The 25,324-nt window shown below is 41.6% G+C and overlaps 1 protein-coding gene across 1 annotated transcript in view; it reads right to left on the bottom strand.

Annotated features, from left to right (window-relative positions):
- Positions 1 to 1,469: 1,469 nt before the first annotated feature.
- CACNA2D2 (calcium voltage-gated channel auxiliary subunit alpha2delta 2) overlaps positions 1,470 to 25,324 on the bottom strand; it is a 780,863-nt gene continuing 757,008 nt past the window's right edge. Inside the window, exons 31-38 of the mRNA XM_053721110.1 lie at positions 15,080 to 15,151; positions 13,958 to 14,110; positions 11,208 to 11,260; positions 8,860 to 8,915; positions 6,668 to 6,791; positions 6,429 to 6,538; positions 5,842 to 5,924; positions 1,470 to 5,650 (exon numbers count right to left, since the gene is read on the bottom strand). Of these exons, the coding sequence (XP_053577085.1) occupies positions 5,522 to 5,650; positions 5,842 to 5,924; positions 6,429 to 6,538; positions 6,668 to 6,791; positions 8,860 to 8,915; positions 11,208 to 11,260; positions 13,958 to 14,110; positions 15,080 to 15,151 (780 nt within the window). The 3' untranslated portion in view covers positions 1,470 to 5,521. The remainder of the gene's footprint in view (positions 5,651 to 5,841; positions 5,925 to 6,428; positions 6,539 to 6,667; positions 6,792 to 8,859; positions 8,916 to 11,207; positions 11,261 to 13,957; positions 14,111 to 15,079; positions 15,152 to 25,324) is intronic.

The following is a 25,324-nucleotide window of genomic DNA, read 5'->3' as shown; positions in this document are numbered from 1 at the left end:
AATCCCCCAACTGTTAAGAGTGGGATCCTCCAGCATTGCCAAAACGTGCCTCAGTAGAACACGAAGGTGCGCCAGTCTTTAACGAAAGGCAAAACTTACCTCCGCCGGGGCAAATGAGGACCCTGGCCCCGATGGTTGCCCCCCTGAAGTCTCAGGGGCATTCGCTCTTCCAGAAGGCTGAACTGGACCAGGCGATCCCACGCCTGACGAGCCCTGGTTAACAGAGCATGGACAATATTGTAAACACACTCCTGGGAGATATCCCGGCGCCAAGGATATGGCCATGCGGAACCGTGCTGTAACCTCCGGAGGAAACAAGCCACCTCCCAGAGAAGGATAAGCAGCATTTGGGTCACCTGCATGCGTAGTAAGGGATGGTTGTAGGGAACACGCCTCACGATAAACAGCATCCCCAGAGGCGGATGGCTCAGTGGACCCGATTCCCCGATCCCGAGGAACGGAGCACTCTAAAAGGGCATTTGGAACATAACTGATGGCCATGTATCACCCGGGCCAATTCATATTCTTTGCAAGAAGTAGAATCTGAATCAGAGACATCCGTATCCAAAAAAATCTGAATCCTCCATAACTGGGATATTGAAAGTATGGACCAATAAAAAAAAAATATAAACGGCACCTTACACCCCCAATGGCTGGGGCACTCACCACCTCCTAGGACCCAGACACCAGCGAACCAGAATTTTTCCATCGTCACACAGTCAGGAATGCGGAAATGGAGAGTAAAAGCGTAATCACGCCTGGTCACAAGGTGTACCGTGCAGTCCATGAAGAAACGCACCAAACCTTAAAGCCGCGTCACTTGCCATAGGCCGTTATGTTCCGAAAAAGCCGTGAGCCTAAGTGTCACTACACATTAGCAAACAGAATCACATAACAAACATGATTAAAGACCCCCCTGTTCAATAACCCCCCTTAGGAGATATTAACCCTTGATTTCAAGATACAAAGGAGCCTCACTGACACCCTGTATTAAAGTTATCCCCGAAAGGTTGTAGCCCCTCTCGGATAAACAATCGTTTACAGTATGATGAAAGTAAAATTAAGCGATCTGACTGGAATCTACGCCGTGGAACAGGAACACGGCCCTTCAAGTGCGACAGATAGTAGCATCACTTCTGACATGGACTTGAGAGAAGAAAGCAGGCAGCGAAACGCATCAACACTAATTGCTGGTGGAGCTGTTAACATGAGTCGGGATGGTTTCACAGAAAGACTCTCCCTGCATCTCCGAACTCTAACTTTCATCCAGGCTCTCACTGAGAGGCTGACAGGACTACTTCAAACTCCAGTCCCATTCCAAAGAGTACAACCCTCCATAAGGACGAAAGGCAAAGAATAGGGTACGTTATTAAATGTTTGAAATATTACTGAAATTTCATTTTTTTTTTTTCATTAGCAAAAATATTATGTTCCAAAACACAAGACAAAATGATATCAGAGACGACAGGTGAAGTGAAAATATGCACATTATTTATTAACTGATTCTCTGTAATAAACCATTTGAAAATATTTTACAAGTAAATCACACACGCACAATATCTTACAAACTTTTCTGTCACTTTTTCTGTACAAATAAATAAATAAATAGAAAATAAACTTTGCTCCAGTTAACGGAAAAAAGCCACTAACTGATGGAGAGAAATTTCAGCAGTGATGACCCTCGAGCCTCCAATATATTCATATATATATATTTATATATATTTATACGTATTTATATTTTATATCCCAATATCTTTTGTTTTTGAATGGAGGATCTGACAAGAACGAGAGCAAACGGATGCCTGGTGCAGACACAAACCAACCCTCATAGCACAGTCACATTCCCAAAAACAAGGCCCAAAACACACACGCAAAAAGCTACAAGCAAAATGACCATTAACAAATTTAATTAATGCATCCGCAGCCCAGCTACCCCTCCCCCCCTCCCCAAGTTCGCGCGGAGGGCAGCATGTGGCATATCTTGGCAGAGGAGGATAATTATATGATAGGTAGCTTAGTGAGCTATACCAGAGGTAATGGAAGACAAGAACTTTAAAAGAGGGTGAAGTTCAGATGAGAAGACATAAGGGAGTAGAATGGGTGTTAATCATAAGAGATTAAGGAATCTAAGAAAGGGTAAAATACAACGTATGAGATAGAAGTGGGTATCCAGTTGCAATGGAGAAAAAGTGCAGAGATTACTAGATATGGCAGAGAGAAATTTGTGAGTACGGAGGAGGCTGAGTGAAGAGGTAAATTTGAGTTCAGAGTAGGACATCGGGGGCGCAGTGGTTAGAGGGTCAAAAGAGTAGAAATTTTCACTGATTCGTTATTCATGATGCAACAAAAAACAAAGCTAACTTTTTTTCAACAATATTTAAAGGGACAGTCTATTCAAAATTGAACTTTCATGATTCAGATATGGCATGCAATTTTAAACAACTTTCCAATTTACCTTTATCATCAAATTTGCTTTGCTCTCTTGGTATTCTTTGATGAAAGCTAAACCTAGGTAGGTTCAATTGCTAATTTCTAAGCCCTTGAAGGCCACCTCTTATCTCAGTGCATTTTGACAGTTTTTCACAGTTAGACAGTGCTAGATCATGTGTGCCATATAGTTAATAGTGTGCTCACTCCCGTGGAGTTATTTAAGAGTCAGCACTGATTGGCTAAAAGCAAGTCTCTCAAAAGAACTGAAATAAGGGGGCAGTCTGCAGAGGCTTAGATACAAGGTAATTACAGAGGTAAAAAATATATTAATATAATTGTGTTGGTTATGTGATACTAGGGAATGGGTAATAAAGGGATTATTTATCTTTTAAAATATTAAAAATTATGGAGTAGACTGTCCCTTTAATTTACATCAACTAAATGAATCAATACATTTTTTTTCCTTTCAGTTTCTCTAATAGATAGAGAATAAAAAATAAATTAATGTTGCATTTGTTTATTTTGTTTTGTCGTTAATTAACAGCGGACAAAATAAATTTCTGCTTTGTTTGCAAAACATATAAGGAAGCAACGAATTAACAACAGTATGAAAAGGGATTCCAAATAGATGAGATGTTCACTCCAGGAGAATAAGTGGAGAAGTAGAAAAAGAGATGGAGAAAATAGGGTGCAGAGAGGCAGGGTGTACGGACGGCACAGATAAAGATGATGGAGGTGCTTTATGGGTGGATACATTATGTGCAGTAGTAATAGGAGATATGAGAAGGGTAATACACAGTAACAGAAAGAGTTGTACATAGTAACAGGAAGAGTTATAGTGCAGTTATAGGGAGCAACAGAGATTTGTATGGAGCAAGAGGTGGAGTTTTAGTTTTATGGAGCAATAGTAGAGTCATTGGGAGAGGTTAAATACAGTAATAGGAGGCAATATAGGGGTAAATGGAGATACTGGAGACATACTAAAGGGTTAAATCAAGTAATAAGAAGCGTTATAGTGACGGGCTAAAAGAAGATACAGGAGGGTTACAAGAAGGGGTTAAATGAACCAATAGGAGGAAGTATGTGGGGGTAAATGGAGAAAAGTAGTAGATACAAGGAGGGATTCATGGAGAAATACGTGTTATGGGAAGAAGTTAGATGAACTGTATATGGCACTGTAAAATAGGTATTTAGGTTAATAGGAGTTATAGGGAGGCGCTATACGGAGTAGGGAGGTTATATGGATCAGGAGACATTTTAAGGAACTTCAGGGAAGGTTATAGAGAGGGGTTATAAGGAGCAGTATGAGGATCAGGGGTTATACGGAGCATTGGAAGGTATATGGCACTATAAGGTTGGTATTTGAGTTACTAGGAGGAGCCTTGTAGACCAACAGCAGTAGGTAATGGAAGGTGGTATCTGTTAATATAGGGGAGGTATAGGAGGGGTCAGTAGGTCACACAGTAATCACAGGGTTTACATTTTGGCATCTAGTTTTCTTATATGAACACAGACACAGGCCACTAAAGATCAGATAGTACAGCTCAGGGTACGACGCCCATTCAGAAGTGTACGAGGCCCTGAAAGGCACTATCCAAGTAAATAAACTAGCCCTTAGGCCACAAGCCCACCCCTAGTTTGTGCTGTGTTTGAAGACTTATTGTAGAGCAGCCAGAGAAGGCCATATTGTGCGTCTTTCCTGTCCAGGGATTGTACTGTGAGTGCTTGAGAGGACAGTATGCCCTGTGCTTGTATAGTTATTGTGCTATGTCCTAGGACAGCATCTTTAGGGAAAGAAAGGGAACTTATATAGTAATGTTAAGTACACACATAAGATTAAAAAAGCCTCAGCCTGCAGAGCATCTCAGTGCATGTAATAGGCAGTGGCCTGCAGTGTAATGTGTGCCCTTGCACTCACGGGAACCTGCGCAGCTTCACTAATCTTCACACAGACTAACGTGCAGAGCGTTGCACTGTTTACACATGGGCTGACCAGAAAAAACATTTTTTTTGTTGCTGTTTGGAAATGTCAGAGTTGGAACATAGGTAATTTGTGAAGCGACCCCTTAAAGTTTTTGATGGAAGATGCTTTAAAGTGTGCAGTCATACTCGCTTTGGCTGTATACTGCAGTAGACTGCTCCTCATGGTATATCCATACTACGTTCGATAATAGTGGTCACAGAACTATTTCTTTGGTTACAGAACGGTACTGTAAGGAGGTCTTTGAGCAGTCTGTGCCATCTGCAGTACAGCTGTGAAATCATTAAATCTAAATCAATGTAGCGCAATTCAATGGCCTTTTTTTTGCGGCAGGCCCAACGTGCGTCAACAAAGCCTTTATAGAGATGTACAAGTTACTTAGAACATAGAATCGATGCTCATGATGAGGGTCTGCATGAAGAACTGGTGTGCTTGACCATAAAAGGACACACTGATGGACGCACTGCATGGACAGTTGATATTCTTGACTGACACTCTAAATGGAGAAGTGCTCACTAGCATTTTGCTCTACATACAGATACAGATTTTTGCTGCTGTGCAGTGTCTCTAAGTCACCGCCCCCAAGCGATGCTGGCCCAGCGCATATTCCAAAAATGAGAGATAACTGAACTTCCGGGACAAGTCATGTGACAATGACACAGGTATGTGCGAAAATGAAGTCATCACTGTGTTACCTGTGCTCCCTGGCTTCAGTGTAGGTGCCAAAATAATAAAATAAAAGGGGAAATGGAAAGGGAGCAAAGGGTCACAGTGAGGTCATGACCCCCACCTTAGAGACAGCAAGTGATGTCAGATATAACCTTCTGGACTATGCAAGGGTACCATGGAACAGGAAACAGGAAGTCTTCAGAAATGCCGTGGTTACCATGGCCATTGGAAAAAGAAGTTAATCTACTAACTATGATGTAGTTCTTCTAGTTGCCATGGTAACTCCCTAAGGCATAGTAGAGGCTCCTTCTTCAACCCAATCAAGTAGTAGTTATCGTGGTAAAAAAAGCCCAATGCACCTAGTTGTCATGGTAACCACATCAGGAAACAGGAAGTGGCCTCAGGAAGGCGCAGTGATGGAAGAAGGGAAGTGGGGAAGGTCTAGAGACTTCGGACACATGAAGGTGTGCAGCAGCCTGGGGCAACACACAGAAGAAGCACCTGGATCAATGCCAAAAGTAGCCATGACGGCTGGAAAAGGGAGCCCCGACCACAGTCTGATGTGTCCTCCTGGAAAAAAGGGAGATATTTTTTTAGAAAAGAGTTCATATATATGGAAAAAATATTTTTGGTCTAGATGGGATCTACAAACTTTAGAATCTATTCAGTTATATATACTAAAACCCTGAAGTGTGGGTATTGGGGACTCTGTAATGCTCTCTCTTTTATGAAAGATCTAAGCTCTCTCCCTTTGCACTCACCATAACATTGTAATCAAAGCAGACATGAGGACCTTTCCGATACCGAGGTGTCTGCACAAGTTCACATTGTTCAGGTCCCTCGGCTGATAAAGGGGTTAAGGCATTATACAGCACATTACTGGAGAATCATACATCTCACACTCACAGTGTTCTTCAAGAAAAATAAGTTAGAAAACACTCAGAGGAGCTTCAAGTAGAGCTGGGTATCATTGCTTTCTGATGCAACTGTCTAGATCATTTTGACAATGCAACCAGCTTGAAGCCAGCTGCTAAGTGGGCAATACTGGTACTTTCTATTTACCACACATATAAGTAACATACCATCTTCTGTTTGTGAGTGATATTTCCTCCAGTCTCAATATATGATCACTCTTCAGTCCAATCATATCATTATCTCACACTCCCCCTATATTAATAACCTTTAATCTAAGCACATTATTATGATTCAAACTGATCAAGTTACCCTTCAAATGCCAGCTGCCAGCCAACAGCAATTTATTAATGTTCCAATGCAACATTTTATATCTCAAGTCAACAATGATCCAAGTCTTTCCTGTGTCGCCATTCTAAATCTAAATAAAGGATACAGCGTGTCTCAGCCTGGTCCAATTTCATGAAGTCGCACTCACTGCAAATATGTTTTTCAGCCACAACGAACAGCAGATTTGTATTTGATAGTCTCTGAGCGTGGAAGTACCTGTAGATAACAGAAAGGAAATCAGCCTGGGAAAGCATATTGATTAATGAACAGATGTAACCACCCAGGTGGTTCCCACATGTACAAAGAATGAGCATTAACAAACCATACATATGGTACAATACTGACCGGGAACACGGGCCGCAATCAATTCCGGCTGAATACGTTGAATTGCTGTTGCCAAAGTAATATTGGGTCTGCTTCATGATGCAACTTGCCTCCCTGGCCTCGACAATCTCTCCTGTGACGTCGTCTGTGATTGGGTAGAAGACAGGAAAACAACTTGTTCAGAAGTGACCCCTCCCCAGAGATGCCTTCAAGATTATCACCTTCTTAACTCACACTTATCCAAACTTAAAATAATTTGGAATGTTGTATGCTCTAAGTAAGTCATGAAAGACTACATTTAGGTTTAATTTTCCTTTAATAAAGAAGTTTTCCACGCAGGCGGCATCTATGCTGGTTTCTAAATGACACACAGTTTTCTCCAACTAGAGGAAACCTTTGAACCACATTATAATTCCTTCTTTCTCATTCTCAAGGTTCTATTTCCATCTGTTAAATTTGCTTTTTTCATGGGTTGAAGAAGTGTGATAAGCAATTGTCAAATTTAAAGCCATTCTACTCTATCAGCAAAACATCTTCTGCAATAAACATGTGCACGCTTCTGTGCTCCTATGATCCTACCTAGGTTGACTTTTCAACAAAGGATAGAAATAGAACAAAGCTAATTTGATAACAGAAGTAAACTATTCAGAAAACGGTTTATCCGAGTTCGTAAAACTCTCAACCTTGGCCTATGATAAAAGTAAATAAGAAAGTTGTTTAAAATTGCTTGCTCTATCTGAATCAAGAAAGAAAAAAAATTGGTTTCATATCCCTTTAAAATGCTATAAAGCCAATGGCATTTGGAAAAGGGCGCATTAAAGGGATATAAAACCCAACATTTTCTTTCATGAATCAGACAGATCATACCATTTTAAACAATTTTCCATTATACGTCTATTATCTAATTGGCTTCATTCTCTTGTTATCCTTTGTTTAAGAAGCCTCAATGCATTACTGGGAGCTAGTTATATGAGCATCCACCAATCAGCAGCTCATAAACCTACCTAGGTCTTCCTATTCAACATGATATCATGAGAACAAAACAAATTTGATAATAGAAATAAATTGGAAAGTGCTCTATCTGAATCACAAAAGAAAAAAAAAATTGGGCTTCATGTCCCTTTAAGTTGTTTAGCAAAAAGTAAATCAGAAACAACAGAATTAAAAGCAGAACTGAAATCCACAAATACAACTTGGACATGAGGTGTGGGGATTATCTAAATGATGTAAAATATAATATAAAAATAGACTAATTGCATCATCCACAGATCTGTTAGATCTGTAAGCGAACAGAAATGAATCCTGAAGGGTGTCAGTCAAGGCTTTTAGATGTAACAGCATAATTCCTCCAAAGCATTTCACAATAACAGATGTAAGAGCGACAGGTCTGTAATCATGTGTGCTCAAAAGCGCTTGTTTCTTCTTTAGCCACCAATCAGCAAGCGCTATCCAGGTGCTGAACCAAAAATGGGCCAGCTCCTAAGCTTACATTCCTACTTTTTCAAATAAAGATACCAAGAGTACGAAGAAAAATTGATAATAGGAGTAAATTAGAAAGTTGTTTAAAATTGCTGCTCTATCTGAATAATGAAAGAAAAAAAAATAGGTTTCATTCCTTTTAAAACAGGCTGGTACGACACATTATATTAAAGGGACACTGAACCCAATTTTTTTCTTTTGTGATTCAGATAGAGCATGCCATTTTAAGTAACTTTCTAATTTACTCCTATTATCAAATTTTCTTCATTCTCTTGGTATCTTTATTTGAAATGCAAGAATGTAAGTTAAGATGCCGGCCCATTTCTGGTGAACAACTTGGGTTGTTCTTGCTGATTGGTTGATAAATTCATCCACCAATAAAAAAGTGCTGTCCAGAGTACTGAACCAAACAAAAAGCTTAGATGCCTTTTTTTTCAAATAAAGATAGCAAGAGAACGAAGAAAAATGATAATAGGAGTAAATGATAAAGTTGCTTAAAATTGAATGCTCTATCTGAATCATGAAAGAGAACATTTGGGTTCAGTGTCCCTTTAAGGACTTGTTAAAAAGATCAGTAAAAATAGGTGCAAGTCGGTCAGCACAATGTTCAAAGTAGCAGGAGAAATATTGTCAGGGCCTTGTGCTTTCTTAGGCTTCAGTCTTTTAAAGTTTACTTGATGTTCGGTGAAAGAAAAATATTAAAAGACTAGTTCTATCCCTAGTCTCAGTCTTACCTGCCTGAAGCCAGCTGCTGTATGCTAAACTGTAGAGCAAATGCTGGAACAAGGACCTGGAAAGACAAGAAACAGACGTTTGTGCAGAAGAGAGAGACAAAGATAAACCTGGATTTTGTGATGTTCAGAATGTACAAAGGGAGAACGCAGGAGCAGTGAGTGACAGAAAAACACCCAGATGTACAATGTGTTCTGAGATGTTAACATCCAACAACCATAAAAAACAGCTTTATAGAAATATAAGGTGCATCTGTGACATAAAGTGACTGAGTGATACCAACATGCAAATAAAAACATGCACACACACACACACACTCACCCACAGACACACTAACGCACACTCACACACAGACATGCACAGACACACTCACAGACAGACATAAACAGACACACACAGATAGACATGCAGACACACTAACGCACATACTCACAAAGACAGACATGCACAGACACACACACAGACAAACTCATGCACAGATAGACACAGACATGCACAGACACACACACAGACAGACATGCACACACACAAACATGCACAGACACACTCATGCACAGACACACACACAGACAGGAACGCACAGATAGACATGCACAGACACACACACAGACAAACTCATGCACAGACAGACACAGACACACAGACATGCACAGACACACACACAGACAGACATGCACACACACAAACATGCACAGACACACACGCACACAGACACACTCATGCACAGACACACACACAGACAGGAACGCACAGATAGACATGCACAGACACAGACAGACATGTACAGACACTCATGCACAGACACACACAGAAAGACAGGCACAGACACACACACACGGACACGCACAGACAAACTAATGCAAAGACACTACAGAAAACATTTTAAGAGAAAGGGAAGAATGGGAGGCTACACCACCATTGTTTTTATTTTTATAAATTTATAAATAAATAAAATTAATAATAAAAACATACAGACTGGGTACTGGCAGACAGCTGCCAGTTCCTAAGATGGCCGCCACTAGTAAGAGGGGGGAGGGTTAAAGAGATGTTTGGAGGGGATCAGGGAGGGTTGAGGAATAATCACTACACTTTAAGAAATAAAATAAAAAAAAATAAAAAAAATCCCTAAACTACATGCTGGCAGGGTCACATACATGAGATATGCTCATCTGCACAGATTTGTACTAACAGACAAACGCACACAGACGTTCACACGAGTGCGCAAACAGATACTACACATCAATAACACAGGTACTCACATACACACAGACTTATAGGCAAAAAACCGTCGCATGCAGCTGCACGGCAACGGTTACACAAAGATACCAAGAGACTTTGGCCTAGATTCATAGACGATCATGAGGTTGCAGATAGGTCTCATTGTAAAAGGTGAGAACATTTTAGTAATTTATGGAGCATGGATTCACCCAAGTTTTCCAGCGTTTTGTTAGTGAGTGTCCTACTGTTGAAGGGTCATAATAGTTGAAAAATTACATGTTCTAAAACATTAGACTATCGACCCTGCGCTACTGTGTGTTTAACCCCTGAAAAATAGAATTGTCGCCGAGAGGAATCCGCTGCTATTTAAATTAGCAGCACTAGCTTCACATCTGAGTCATGTGACTAGCGCTGCTCACTGAACACAGTAGCGTAGGGTCAATAACTCCCCAACAATACTCTTAAAACTCTCAAAAGGAATCTCAATAAAAAAGGAATAGAGGACAAAGTTAGATTCTCACACTAACACCCTATGTATAATATTCCTTATATTGTATAGTGAAAAAAATAATATTGAACCTAATTAGTCCCTACTAGTGAATATAGATTTAGGAAGTATATTTTAAAAGAAAAAGTATATATATTCTCATTGTAAGCTAAATGACAAAAGTTTGATTATTTGATTCCCGGGCGTTTTAGATGTCCGCCCATGATTTTCACCTACACCTTGGTCTAGCATGGCTGTGAAGTGCCTTTTAGCTGTGTCTCACTACAAAAGATGATGAGATTGTCGGGTTTTTCTTTTTCACTTTAATTTATTTAAAGTTATCTTTGTTTTGCATATGTTAGAGAGAACTGTCTAGAGAGTTTGTTTTCCATTTTAATTTGTTTGTTGAGTTTTGGGGGTGTTTTTTGTGATGCCCGTATCTTTCACAGTGGTACGTGTTCTTTGTGCTGAGAAGTGCACGGCTACACGATAGATGCCGCTCTATTGATTAAAATTATGAGGGGCACGTGCAAATGTTTAGCAATTCTGCAGTTTTGGGGGCTGCGATCTTGGTCGGTGAGATATTAGTTTATCAGATGGTTTCGATGAATGTAGGCCATAGTCTTACACACACACTGATCATACCAGGCTGCTGCTGATGATAACCAAGCCAGGTTCAGAATATCAGCAACTGTTGGCTAAGAAGAAACATGTCAATAAGCAGAGCGCTCACCAGATGAATAACCTACTGCACAGCAAAATAAATTTCCATTACAGTAATAGCACTACTGATCATCTGTGTACTAATGGTCTTATGGCGCACTGCAGAGCAGCCGCCTGTTGTATTACACACAGCTCCTCCTCCTAGTGCTCTGTAGAGCAGTCGCCTGTTGTATTACACAGCTCCTCCTAATACAATGCAGAGTAGCCGCCTGTTGTATTACACAGCTCCTCCTAATACACTGCAGAGCAGCCGCCTGTTGTATTACACAGCTCCTCCTAATACACTGCAGAGCAGCCGCCTGTTGTATTACACAGCTCCTCCTAATACACTGCAGTGTAGCCGCCTGTTGTATTACACAGCTCCTCCTAATACACTGCAGTGTAGCCGCCTGTTGTATTACACAGCTCCTCCTAATACACTGCAGAGCAGCCGCCTGTTGTATTACACAGCTCCTCCTAATACACTGCAGAGCAGTCGCCTGTTGTATTACACAGCTCCTCCTAATACACTGCAGAGTAGCCGTCTGTTGTATTACACAGCTCCTCCTAATACACTGCAGAGCAGCCGCCTGTTGTATTACACAGCTCCTCCTAATACACTGCAGAGCAGCCGCCTGTTGTATTACACAGCTCCTCCTAATACACTGCAGAGCAGCCGCCTGTTGTATTACACAGCTCCTCCTAATACACTGCAGAGCAGTCGCCTGTTGTATTACACAGCTCCTCCTAATACACTGCAGAGCAGTCGCCTGTTGTATTACACAGGTCCTCCTAATACACTGCAGAGCAGTCGCCTGTTGTATTACACAGCTCCTCCTAATACACTGCAGAGCAGTCACCTGTTGTATTACACAGCTCCTCCTAATACACTGCAGAGCAGTCACCTGTTGTATTACACAGCTCCTCCTAATACACTGTAGAGCAGTCGCCTGTTGTATTACACAGCTCCTCCTAATACACTGCAGAGCAGTCGCCTGTTGTATTACACAGCTCCTCCTAATACACTGCAGAGCAGTCGCCTGTTGTATTACACAGCTCCTCCTAATACACTGCAGAGCAGTCACCTGATGTATTACACAGCTCCTCCTAATACACTGCAGAGCAGTCGCCTGTTGTATTACACAGCTCCTCCTAATACACTGTAGAGCAGTCGCCTGTTGTATTACACAGCTCCTCCTAATACACTGAAGAGCAGTCGCCTGATGTATTACACAGCTCCTCCTAATACACTGCAAAGCAGCCGCCTGTTGTATTACACAGCTCCTCCTAATACACTGCAAAGCAGCAGCCTGTTGTATTACACAGCTCCTCCTAATACACTGCAGAGCAGTCACCTGTTGTATTACACAGCTCCTCCTAATACACTGTAGAGCAGTCACCTGTTGTATTACACAGCTCCTCCTAATACACTGTAGAGCAGTCGCCTGTTGTATTACACAGCTCCTCCTAATACACTGTAGAGCAGTCGCCTGTTGTATTACACAGCTCCTCCTAATACACTGCAGAGCAGTCACCTGTTGTATTACACAGCTCCTCCTAATACACTGTAGAGCAGTCGCCTGTTGTATTACACAGCTCCTCCTAATACACTGCAGAGCAGTCACCTGATGTATTACACAGCTCCTCCTAATACACTGCAAAGCAGCCGCCTGTTGTATTACACAGCTCCTCCTAATACACTGCAGAGCAGCCGTCTGTTGTATTACACAGCTCCTCCTAATACACTGCAGAGCAGTCGTCTGTTGTATTACACAGCTCCTCCTAATACACTGCAGAGCAGTCACCTGTTGTTTTACACAGCTCCTCCTAATACACTGTAGAGCAGTCACCTGTTGTATTACACAGCTCCTCCGAATACACTGTAGAGCAGTCGCCTGTTGTATTACACAGCTCCTCCTAATACACTGCAGAGCAGTCACCTGTTGTATTACACAGCTCCTCCTAATACACTGCAGAGCAGCCGCCTGTTGTATTACACAGCTCCTCCTAATACACTGCAGAGCAGTCGTCTGTTGTATTACACAGCTCCTCCTAATACACTGCAGAGCAGTCGCCTGTTGTATTACACAGCTCCTCCTAATACACTGCAGAGCAGCCACCTGTTGTATTACACAGCTCCTCCTAATACACTGCAGAGCAGCCGCCTGTTGTATTACACAGCTCCTCCTAATACACTGCAGAGTAGCCGCCTGTTGTATTACACAGCTCCTCCTAATACACTGCAGAGCAACCGCCTGTTGTATTACACAGCTCCTCCTAATACACTGCAGAGCAGCTGCCTGTTGTATTACACAGCTCCTCCTAATACACTGCAGAGCAGCCGCCTGTTGTATTACACAGCTCCTCCTAATACACTGCAGAGCAGCCGCCTGTTGTATTACACAGCTCCTCCTAATACACTGCAGAGCAACCGCCTGTTGTATTACACAGCTCCTCCTAATACACTGCAGAGCAGCTGCCTGTTGTATTATACAGCTCCTCCTAATACACTGCAGAGCAGCCGCCTGTTGTATTACACAGCTCCTCCTAATACACTGCAGAGCAGCCGCCTGTTGTATTACACAGATAAGCCTTACAGTGCATTGCAAAGATTGTAGTGAGACGATTGACAAATGTTTTATTCTGAAACCTTCTGATTACCACACAGACCCCACAACCCGTATCCCACTCACCACAAAGATCCCACGAGGTGCGCCTCCTTTATTGCTCTCTGCCTTCGGGGCGCAGACAGACTGGTAATCGTACGATTCTTTCCGTGTAAAGAAGGAATTGTTATACAGGGCGCCCATGAGGTTAGGATCCACCTCACTGAAGAACTTTCCGACCTGCAGAGGAGAATGTGGAGAGGATGAGACATGCCAGGGAAATGTATGAGCTGTGAAGGAGACAAAACAACTTATCTGTGTATGTGACCTGAGAGTGGCGTTATATGGAGTAGAGTCTATACAACATAAGACAGAGACACCCAGCTAGAAAGAAGATGTAATCATATGTTGTAGTGATGGTACCCAACCATTGTGCAGTGTCTTTTCTGAAATCAAGGAGGGTTTAAAAATTAAAATGCACTTTTTAAAATTCATAAAAGAAAAAATAATGAAGGGTGCTCAGAAATTATATGCATATGTAAATAGGTCCATATTTATTTCTTATTTCAATTAATAAAGTAACCCTGTTTGTGGCCACTTTAGTTTTGGTTGAAGTTAGTGCCAGAGAAGTTGCCGGGTGGCATTGTTAAGTAGCCAGTTGGGGGCAGTGTAATGTTTCTAATATTATATCATTTTCTGCTATCCAAAGCACAAATTAATTGCATCATTTAACATAAATGTATGTAAAGATAATTTATGCAATAAAAATTGAAACTTTTTAATATTAGCTCATTTAACTTAATATTGGCTAAAATTTTAGCCGGGTGGTTAATAAAATCAGCCAGGTGGTGCACCAACTAAAATGGTCCTGGGGAGAAAACTGGGAGTTGTAGTTTTGTGCAAAACATGCATTGTCACAGAGGAGTGCCATACGTTAGTGGCTTGATGCTGTGTATGCCTGTATTTTACAGTCTCATTAAGCCCACTTGTGCCTTATACAGAGAGGAGCCTTCCTCTAGTATATCACTGTCGTCCCAACAAAAAGGCAGCCTAACCCCTAAAATACCAGTGATTCTCCTCTAAATAAGAAGGTTGTCCAAGGCAAACGTTTTGGTTAATGTGGGCTTCTTCAGGGAAAGAGCAGCTATATCCTCTCCAAGCAAAGTGGTCTAGAGGTCCACATCTGGTTTCCCACATCATGAGTCTCACCTGGTTCAAATGATCTTGCTGATTGGACATAACTAAGAATCCTCCGTCATCCAGCAGCACACACAAGAGATCCTATAAGAGACAGATATGGTATACAGAACATATGAGCTATGACTACAGCATGAGCCGAAACACGTAAGCTGTCATCACTTGACTGTCTGGTTGTAACATCTGTGAGTTATACCCATGTGTTTTAATGATGTTAATAAAGATCTATATTTTTAATATAATGGCCCCTGTTTTGAAGTCTCTACAATGCAGAACATATGTACATATCCCTTACAAAGGCAAAACCAAATTCTAACTTATTTATGCATGCTACAATAAGAGAGGGTATTAATGCATAGACAAATGCAAAGGGACATGAAACAACCTGAGGCTGTAATGTTTGAGCATAGTATAAAACGTTACAGTATAGTATAATTATTCAGTTTGCCCCTTTTTACTGTAATTTAAAACTGGTGGGTTTTCCAGTGCTAAGAATTAGAAGTGGACACTGTAGACTTCACAAGCCTAACCCTGCTACATGGCTATTCCTAACTGGCTTCAGTACAGATGATGACAAAACAAATAAACTGCAGATGAATTGAACTTTTTCTGAAAAGGCGTCAATCACAATTCTTTAGAAAAAAAACGTACATAATTGTTTTCAACAGAAAAACATAAATTATGCTTACCTGATCATTTCATTTCCATCTGTATGGTAAGAGTCCACAGCTGCATTCCTTACTTGTGGGAAATACTGAACCTGGCCACCAGGAGGAGGCAAAGACACCCCAGCCAAAGGCTTAAATACCTCCCCCACTTCCTCATAACCAAATTCATTCTGCAGAGGGAACAAGGAACAGTAGGAGAAATATCAGGGGGAAAAAGGTGCCAGAAGAAAAAAAAATTCAAATTTAGGGCCGCCCATCGGAGAACACAGGCGGGAGCTGTTGACTCTTCCCATACAGATGGAAATGAAATTATTAAGTTAGCATAATTAATGTTTTCCATCTTAATATGGGAAGAGTCCACAGCTGCATTCCTTACTTGTGGGAAACATATACCCAAGCTCTTGAGTACACAAAATGCTAACAGGAGGGAAAAAAGAGAGGCGGTCCCTAATCTGAGGGCACCACAGCCTCAAAACCTTTCTCGTGAAGGCTGCTTCAGCAGAAGCAAAAACATCAAACTTGTAAAATTTTGACAAAAGTATGTAAGGAGAACCAGATAGCCGCCTTACAAATCTGATCCATAGAGACTTAATTTTTGAAGGCCCAAGAGGAAACCACTGCTCTCGTAGAATGAGCCGTAATCCTCAGAGGAGGCTTATGTCCCGCCGTTTCTATGCTAAACGGATGACACTCCTCAGACAACAAGATAAGAAAGTTGAAGAGGCCCTCTGACCCCTACGCTTCCAGGAAAAGAGAACAAACAGAGAAAGAGGTTTGTCTTAATTCCTTCGTGGCCCGAAGATAGAACTTCAAGGCACAAACCACATCCAGAAATACGTTGTAAACGTTCCTTCGATGAAGAAGGATTAGGACATAAGAAAGGAACCACAATCTTTTGATTGATGTTGCAAAATGACACAACCTTAGGAAGAAAACCTAACTTGGTTCGTATGAACAGCCTTATCGGCATGGAAAACCAGATAAGGAGGGACGCATTGCAAGGCAGCAATCACAGATACTCTGCGGACAGAAGCAATAGCCAGTGGAAAAGGAACCTTCCAAGACAACAATTTAATGTCTACTTCATGCATAGGTTCTAACGGAGCCTGTTGCAAAACTTTAAGAACAAGATTTAAACTCCAAGGAGGAGCCTTAGATCTAAACACAGGTCTGATCCCAGCAGAGCCTTAACAAATGGCTGCATATCTGGAAGTTCTGCAAACCTCTTGTGCAGTAACACAGACAGGGCTGAAAACTGTCCCTTCAGGGGACTTGCAGAAAAGCCCTTCTCCAGTTCATCCTGGAGAACAGAATATAGTAGGTCCTCCACACCTTATGATAGATGCAACGAGCAACCAGCTTACGAGCTTGAATGAGAGTAAAAATAACTCTCTCAGAAAACCCTCTGTTTGCTAGGACTAAGTTTTAAATATCCACACAGTCAGCCTCAGAGAATCTAGACATTGATGAACAAAGAGACCTTGGTCAGCAGATCCCTGCGACAAGGTAACTTCCACGGAGGAGATGATGACATCCCCACTAGATCATCAAACCATATCCTTTCCGGAAAAGAAGGAGCAGTCAGTATCACTGACGCCTGCTTTACTCGAGCCACTACACTAGGAAGTAGTGGTAATGGTTGGAAAGTAAATTAGATTGAACCTCCAAGGCACCGCTAATGCATCTGTTAGCTCTGCCTGAGGATCCCTGTACCTCGACCCCTATCTGGGTAGCTTGGTATTGAGACGTTATAAGATCTTCCTCTTGCAAATCTCTGCAAACACTCGGGATGGAGAGATCATTCTCCCCGGATGAAAGGATTGTCTGCTTAGGAATCCGCTTCCCAGTTGTCCACACCCGGAATGTGGATCGCTGACAGCGAACAAATGCGGGTCTCCCCCAGAATCCGAGATACTTCCTTTAAAACTAGGGAGCTTCTCGTTCCCCTCTGAAGGTTGATGTAAGCCACCGAGGATATATTGTTTGATTGGAATCTGATTAACTGGGACGAACCCAGCAGAGGCCAAGCCTTCAGAGCATTGTATATTGCCCGAAGATCCAAAATGAGATCAGGAGGGAGCTTTACCTCATGAGACCAGATGTCCTGTGACTTCCTGGCACCCCAAATAGCTCCTCATCCTGACAGACTCGCAACCGTAGTCTTAATCACCCAGGATGGTCTTGAGATGGACTTCCCTCAGGACAAGTGATCCGGACAAAACCACCAAGAGAGCGATTCTCCCGATTGGTTGTCCAAAGAAATCTGTTGAGACAGATCCAAATGATCGCCGTTCCACTAGTTTAGCATGCACAGTTGCAACAGTGTGAGGTGAAACCTGGCAAAGGAAATTATGTCCAAGCTGGACACCATGAGTCCAATCACCTCCATACACCACATATGGCCTTAAAGAGATCTGGAGAGCAAGACATGTTGAAGCTATCTTGAAACGTCTCTGGTCTGTTAGAAATATTCTCATGTCTATGGAGACTATTATAGTACCCAAGAATTCTACCTTGGTACTTGATACAAGAGAACTCTCTCTAGATTATCTGCCATCCATGTGATATTTTCTGAATAGTCCACTCTTCGAAAAAATTTCTTTAGCTAGACCAAATGGAATGGCAATAATCTGGAAGTGCTGGTCCAGGAATGCAAACCTTAGGAACTGGAAGTGGTCCTTGAGGATTGGTACGATAAGAGAGCATCCTTCAGATCTATCATGGTCATGAACTACCCCTCTCAAACGAGGGGAAGAATGGACCATATTGTCTCCATCTTAAACGAGGGGACATTTAAAAACCTGCTTAAGCACTTTAGGTCAGAATCGGACGGAAAGTTCCCTCCTTCTTAGGGACCACGAAAAGGTTTGAATAGTATCCCAAACCTCTCACTGCGATAGGCACCGGGACAATAACTCCTAGAGGACAGATCCCGTTCACACCCCAGAAAGGCTTCCCTCCTTTCTGGTCAGGGAAACGGGAGGAATCTGCCCTTGGGTGGCTGAGACTTAAAACCTATCTTGTAACCCCAAGCTATGACCTCCAGGACCCATGGATCCTGAACGTCCCTGAACCAAGCGACTGAAAAGTGACATACTGCCCCCTACACGATCTAGAAGAGGACCGGGGACCGCACATTCATGCCGACGTAGACTCGGCAGGCTTCTTGCTCTGCTTGGATTTATTCCAGGACTAAGCCGGCTTCTAAGAGCTCTTGGTTTGCTCTGGCTTAGCGGAGGACTGACGACATGGGCTTTAGCAGAACGAAAATCATCCCTTAGATTAGTTCATATACTCTTGCGGTAGCAGGGCACCCTTGCCCCCTGTGACCGTGGAGATAATTGAGTCCAGGCCTGGACCAGACAAAATCATTCCCTTAAAGGCAGGGAAGAAGTCTAGACTTAGAAGTCATATCTGCAGACCATGACTTCAGCCAGAGCCCGACGGTCTTGATTAGAAAAAGCTGAAGCCATAGCATTCAAGCGAATAAACTGCCTAATAGCAGCACAGATAAAAGAATTAACAAACCTCAAGGCTGTAAATCTTTTCTGAGTAACGTCGAGGGGATCCTCCACCCCGATCAAATCCTATAAGGAGTCACACCAGAAGGTAGCAACAGCCGCCGCAGGTTGAAACAAATATCCTGTATGATGAAACATCTCTTTTAACAGAGTTTCCATCTTTTATCCATGGGCTCTTCAAACGAAGAACTATCCCCAAGCGGGATAGTAGTACGTTTAGCAAGGGTGAAGATAACGCCATCCCATTTAGGGACGGAACCTCACAACTCCATTGAGAGTCCAGGGCCGGGAACAATTTGTTAACGGGAGAAGAGGGGGAAAAGGAATCCAATCCTATCCCATTCATTCTTAATAATGTTCGCCATCTAACAGGAGCAGGGAAGGATAAGGTACCACCCTGTCCTCAAACTCTATCCAATTTAGGAATTAAAGGTTCATCAGGCAATTTGGCTTCTGGAACCTCTGAATTTGCCAAAAACTCCCTTTAGAAGAAAGGGCAAATTCATAAACTAAAGTCTGGTTCCTCCACAGCCAGAGGTTTAGAGGCAGCAGACTCCGACCCAGAATGTTCATATTCTGAAGTCTCAGAAAGAACTTTATCTTCGGATAACCCTCAATTTATTCCAAGAAATTATCTGATGTACTCTGGGAAGAAGTGCAATATGTAACCTTTTGCTTGCGCTTAGCAGGGCGAGGTAAAGCATTAAAGGCCGCAGACACCGCTGTCTGAACTGCGCAGTAACATCTGGTGAAAAAAGGCCCCCTCTAGATGGAAGATCAGCAATGCTACGGGAAAACTGCATGTGTAGAGATATAAGAATGTAGGGTACACACCTCACTGGACGACAACTCCTCAGAGGTGGACGGCTCCGTGGTATCAAACATGTTTGAGATTATCACATTATCAAGGCATATGGACCATAATTGAGAGGGCGGAACTAAGGTCTCCTCACCATATAAACAGGAATTACTCTTTAGGAATAGAGGGAGTGCCCTCTAAAGTAACAGAATCCTGCATCGCTAGTGCAATAACCGGAGAACTAGAGAAATAAAACATCTTATTTTATTAAAAAAACAGCACCCTTATACCCCAATGTCTGGGGCACTCACCACCTCCTATGACCCAGACAGTACAGGGATTTATGACTCCTCTCTGATAGACACCCCGTCAGGAAAAAGGGAATGAATCACATGGTGCCCAATGCAGGACTGTCCCTGCTATGAAAAAGCGCGCCAAGCTTGTAAGCTGCATGGCTCTCAAATTGAAAGTGAAACCTGTATATTCCATAACAGCCTATGAGCCTAACATCTCACACATAATGCAGCATAAAATCAAATAAACACATAAGATTATTCCCCCCTGTTCAATAATCCGCCTAATGAGATATTAACCCTTGATTCTATACAGATAAAAGGAGTCACACTGTGACCATGTCTTCTTGCGTTATCATACATGAATAAAATATGAAACGATCTTTCCAGAATCTACTCCGTGGAACAGGAACACGGCCATTCAAGTGTGGCAGATAGTAGCATCGCTTCTGACATGGACTTGAGTGAAGAAAGCAGGCAGCGAAACTCGTCAACGCCGATTGCCTATGGAGCTGCTAATATGAGTCGGGATGATTTCGCAGAAAGACTCTCCCTGCATCTCCGGACTCTAACTTTCATCCATGCTCTCAGTGAGAGGCTGACAGGACTACTTAAAACTCCAGTCCCATCTCGAAGAGTACTACCCTCCATGAGACTAGTCCGAAATCTTTTAACACTTCTCTGCCTACCTCCTGTGACGAAAGGCAAAGAATGACTGGGGTTACGAGGAAGTGGGGGAGGTATTTAAGCCTTTGGCTGGGGTTTCTTTTCCTCCTCCTAATAGCCAGGTTCAGTATTACCCACAAGAAAGGAATGCAGCTGTGGTCTCTTCCCATATTAAGATGGAAAACAACATTAAACTTTAAGGGGATTTTTTAATAGATAAATAATTTCATATATTTTTCTAAATGACTGATTGGTTAGCCTTGTCTACTCCAGTAACAGGTCTGGATAGGCTCCGCTATATTAGGCAACATATGGGGAGATAGACCATTGAAAAACATATGCAGTGAACAAGCTGTTAATGTATTAATGTAGTTTTCAAACTGGTATTTTTAATTGGTTGCAATTACAGGACTGGAAACTTTTGACTCAGGGGCAAACATTACCCAGCAGCCCAGGTATATTAACCCACCGTTATTAAATGATATAATTGATGGCTTCTTCTACAACATGCATGTAGGACAGCCCACAGGTATAGTAGCCAGGGCTTCTGGGGACAGTGGGCGCAGCTTACTGCTGAAGTGCATAATAAATTGGGCACAGCGCAGTCAACAAACGAAGCTGTGTAGAGACAGAATGTATGGGGTGCATATTCTGTATTTACAGCTACAGTCAAACCCTACACACGCACACACACACACACTGGGTTGAAGACAAACATTCCTTTATTGTGGATGACGTTTCAGGGGACAATCTCCCTTCCTCAGACCAACTAAGGTGAGATTGTATATATTTTTCTATTATATTGTTTTGCCAACACCCTGATCGCTGACTGTTTAATGGTTTGTGAGAGTGCAGATCCTTTCTATATATTTATATATATATATATATATATATATGCGCATGTATGTTTATGTACACCTGCTGATAGATCCACATATAAATTGCAATGCCTTCTGTACTAACCGTGATTCCATCACCAAGAGGAGACCCCCCTGCAAAACTACAGAAAATTCTTGTAACTACAAGGTGTTTGTCGCTTTTGTATGCAGACATAACACTGAAAGGTTAATACATCATTAACAAAATCCCTTGTCACTCTAACATTCTCACTGGGGTGGTCACTTATGGCTTTGGTTGTGCAGAGAAACATGCAGTAATATAAAACACAGAAAACAGAGCGAGAGGGATACATAAAAAATGAAGGGCAGTGCAATACAATTTGCTCAGGGAATCAAAATAAGCAAGTAAAACAGTGATTAGTTGTGCTTGGTTGAACAAAATGCAATGCGGACATCTGTATTAGCAAATTAACAGTGCCTAATGAGAAAAGACTACTGAATGAAGGAGACAGTAACTGGGAAAGCAGTATAGTTATGACAGGGACAGTAAAGGTATGGGATTTCTGCGCTGGTGCTCATGTGGGAAGTACAGAAAATGGATATGATGCTATAACTTCACCAGTGACTCATAAAAAAGTAGGAAAAAAATGGAATATACAGTGAAGGAAATATAAATTTTATTTCCACCTGTGAATCTGATTTCACTTCAGAGTTTCAGATCCATTTATGAAGCTGTTAATGTGGAACCACTGGAGTGTAGACCACAGTTTCATTTAAACATCAAGGACTGATTTATATGGAATGCTTGACAGGTCTGAACAGCAGGGGACGAGCTGCAAAAGCAATTGCTTCTGCAGTATTAAATTCTGGCAGTGGATGTTCCCCACTGGGGCGTTAACTCCAGGAATCTGAGAGGTCTCAATCAACACCTGGCCCACACCTCTAGGGGGGCAATCAGAATTAGTTTTGCTACAGGGAACATGTGTTGCACCTGCATCATATTTGGCCCCTCTGTGTGCTCCCCCTGCAAAACAGGGCTCAAGTCACAATGTAAAGTGTATGGATTTACCTTTATAAATATGGTGACTGGCTTTCCAAGATGGCTGCTACAGAGTGGCTGTGCAGAAAAACCTGCCACCATATTTGTACAGGAAGGCTGTGCAAATGCATATCTTATGGTGCGGGGGAAGGATGACTCACAATCACAGAGAAGCAGCAAATCTGGCTTCTTTGTGGCTGATGGTTCAGCACTTGCTGATTTTAAACAGTCAAAAAGGGCCCTGTTGTTGTTTTTGCCCAGTAACATTGTTACGTCCCTAGTTTCCTTAGAACACCAGTGGACAGGATTCCTACCTGGGAACATAGTCTGCCCACAAAATAATTAATAGGGCCCTCTGACTTACTCATTTCACTATGGCAAACTTTATTACCATACTTCCACTTAACACTGTCATTTAACATTCTGATATGTTATATTTTATCAGTCACATTTTCTCAAGGAACAAGTAACATTTCCTTATGACGCATTATCTGTAACCTTTCACAATGGCAAGACTACAGTAGTACATTTTATCTGTAACCTTTCACAATGGCAAGACTACAGTAGTACATTTTATCTGTAACCTTTCACAATGGCAAGACTACAGTAGTACACATTATCTGTAACCTTTCACAATGGCACTATTACAGTAGTACACATTATCTGTAATCTTTCACAATGGCACTATTACAGTAGTACACATTATCTGTAACCTTTCACAATGGCACTATTACAGTACTACACATTATCTGTAACCTTTCAAAATGGCACTATTACAGTAGTACACATTATCTGTAACCTTTCACAATGGCACTATTACAGTAGTACACATTATCTGTAACCTTTCACAATGGCACTATTACAGTAGTACACATTATCTGTAACCTTTCACAATGGCACTATTACAGTACTACACATTATCTGTAACCTTTCAAAATGGCACTATTACAGTAGTACACATTATCTGTAACCTTTCACAATGGCACTATTACAGTAGTACACATTGTCTGTAACCTTTCACAATGGCACTATTACAGTACTACACATTATCTGTAACCTTTCACAATGGCACTATTACAGTAGTACATATTATCTGTAACCTTTCACAATGGCACTATTACAGTAGTACACTTTATCTGTAACCTTTCACAATGGCACTATTACAGTAGTACACATTATCTGTAACCTTTCACAATGGCACTATTACAGTACTACACATTATCTGTAACCTTTCAAAATGGCACTATTACAGTAGTACACATTATCTGTAACCTTTCACAATGGCACTATTACAGTAGTACACATTGTCTGTAACCATTCACAATGGCACTATTACAGTAGTACACTTTATCTGTAACCTTTCACAATGGCACTATTACAGTAGTACACTTTATCTGTAACCTTTCACAATGGCACGACTACAGTAGTACACATTATCTGTAACCTTTCACAATGCACTATTACAGTAGTACATATTATCTGTAACCTTTCACAATGGCACTATTACAGTAGTACACATTATCTGTTACCTTTCACAATGGCACTATTACAGTAGTACACATTATCTGTAACCTTTCACAATGGCAATATTACAGTAGTACACCTTATCTGTAACCTTTCACAATGGCACTATTACAGTAGTACACCTTACCTGTAACCTTTCACAATGGCACTATTACAGTAGTACTCATTATCTGTAACCTTTCACAATGGCACAACTACAGTAGTACACATTATCTATAACCTTTCACAATGGCACTATTACAGTAGTACACTTTATCTGTAACCTTTCACAATGGCACTATTACAGCAGTACACTTTATCTGTAACATTTCACAATGGCACTATTACAGCAGTACACTTTATCTGTAACCTTTCACAATGGCACTATTACAGTAGTAAACATTATCTGTAACCTTTCACAATGGCACTATTACAGTAGTACACATTATCTGTAACCTTTCACAATGGCACGACTACAGTAGTGCACATTATCTGTAACCTTTCACAATGGCACTATTACAGTAGAACACATTATCTGTAACCTTTCACATTGGCACGACTACAGTAGTGCACATTATCTGTAACCTTTCACAATGGCACTATTACAGTAGAACACATTATCTGTAACATTTCACAATGGCACTATTACAGCAGTACACTTTATCTGTAACCTTTCACAATGGCACTATTACAGTAGTAAACATTATCTGTAACCTTTCACAATGGCACTATTACAGTAGTACACATTATCTGTAACCTTTCACAATGGCACGACTACAGTAGTGCACATTATCTGTAACCTTTCACAATGGCACTATTACAGTAGAACACATTATCTGTAACCTTTCACATTGGCACGACTACAGTAGTGCACATTATCTGTAACCTTTCACAATGGCACTATTACAGTACTACACATTATCTGTAAC

This window comes from Bombina bombina, chromosome 7 (genome assembly GCF_027579735.1).
Source record: "Bombina bombina isolate aBomBom1 chromosome 7, aBomBom1.pri, whole genome shotgun sequence".
Taxonomy (NCBI): Eukaryota; Metazoa; Chordata; class Amphibia; order Anura; family Bombinatoridae; genus Bombina; species Bombina bombina.
This window is presented reverse-complemented; position numbering and strand designations above follow the sequence as displayed.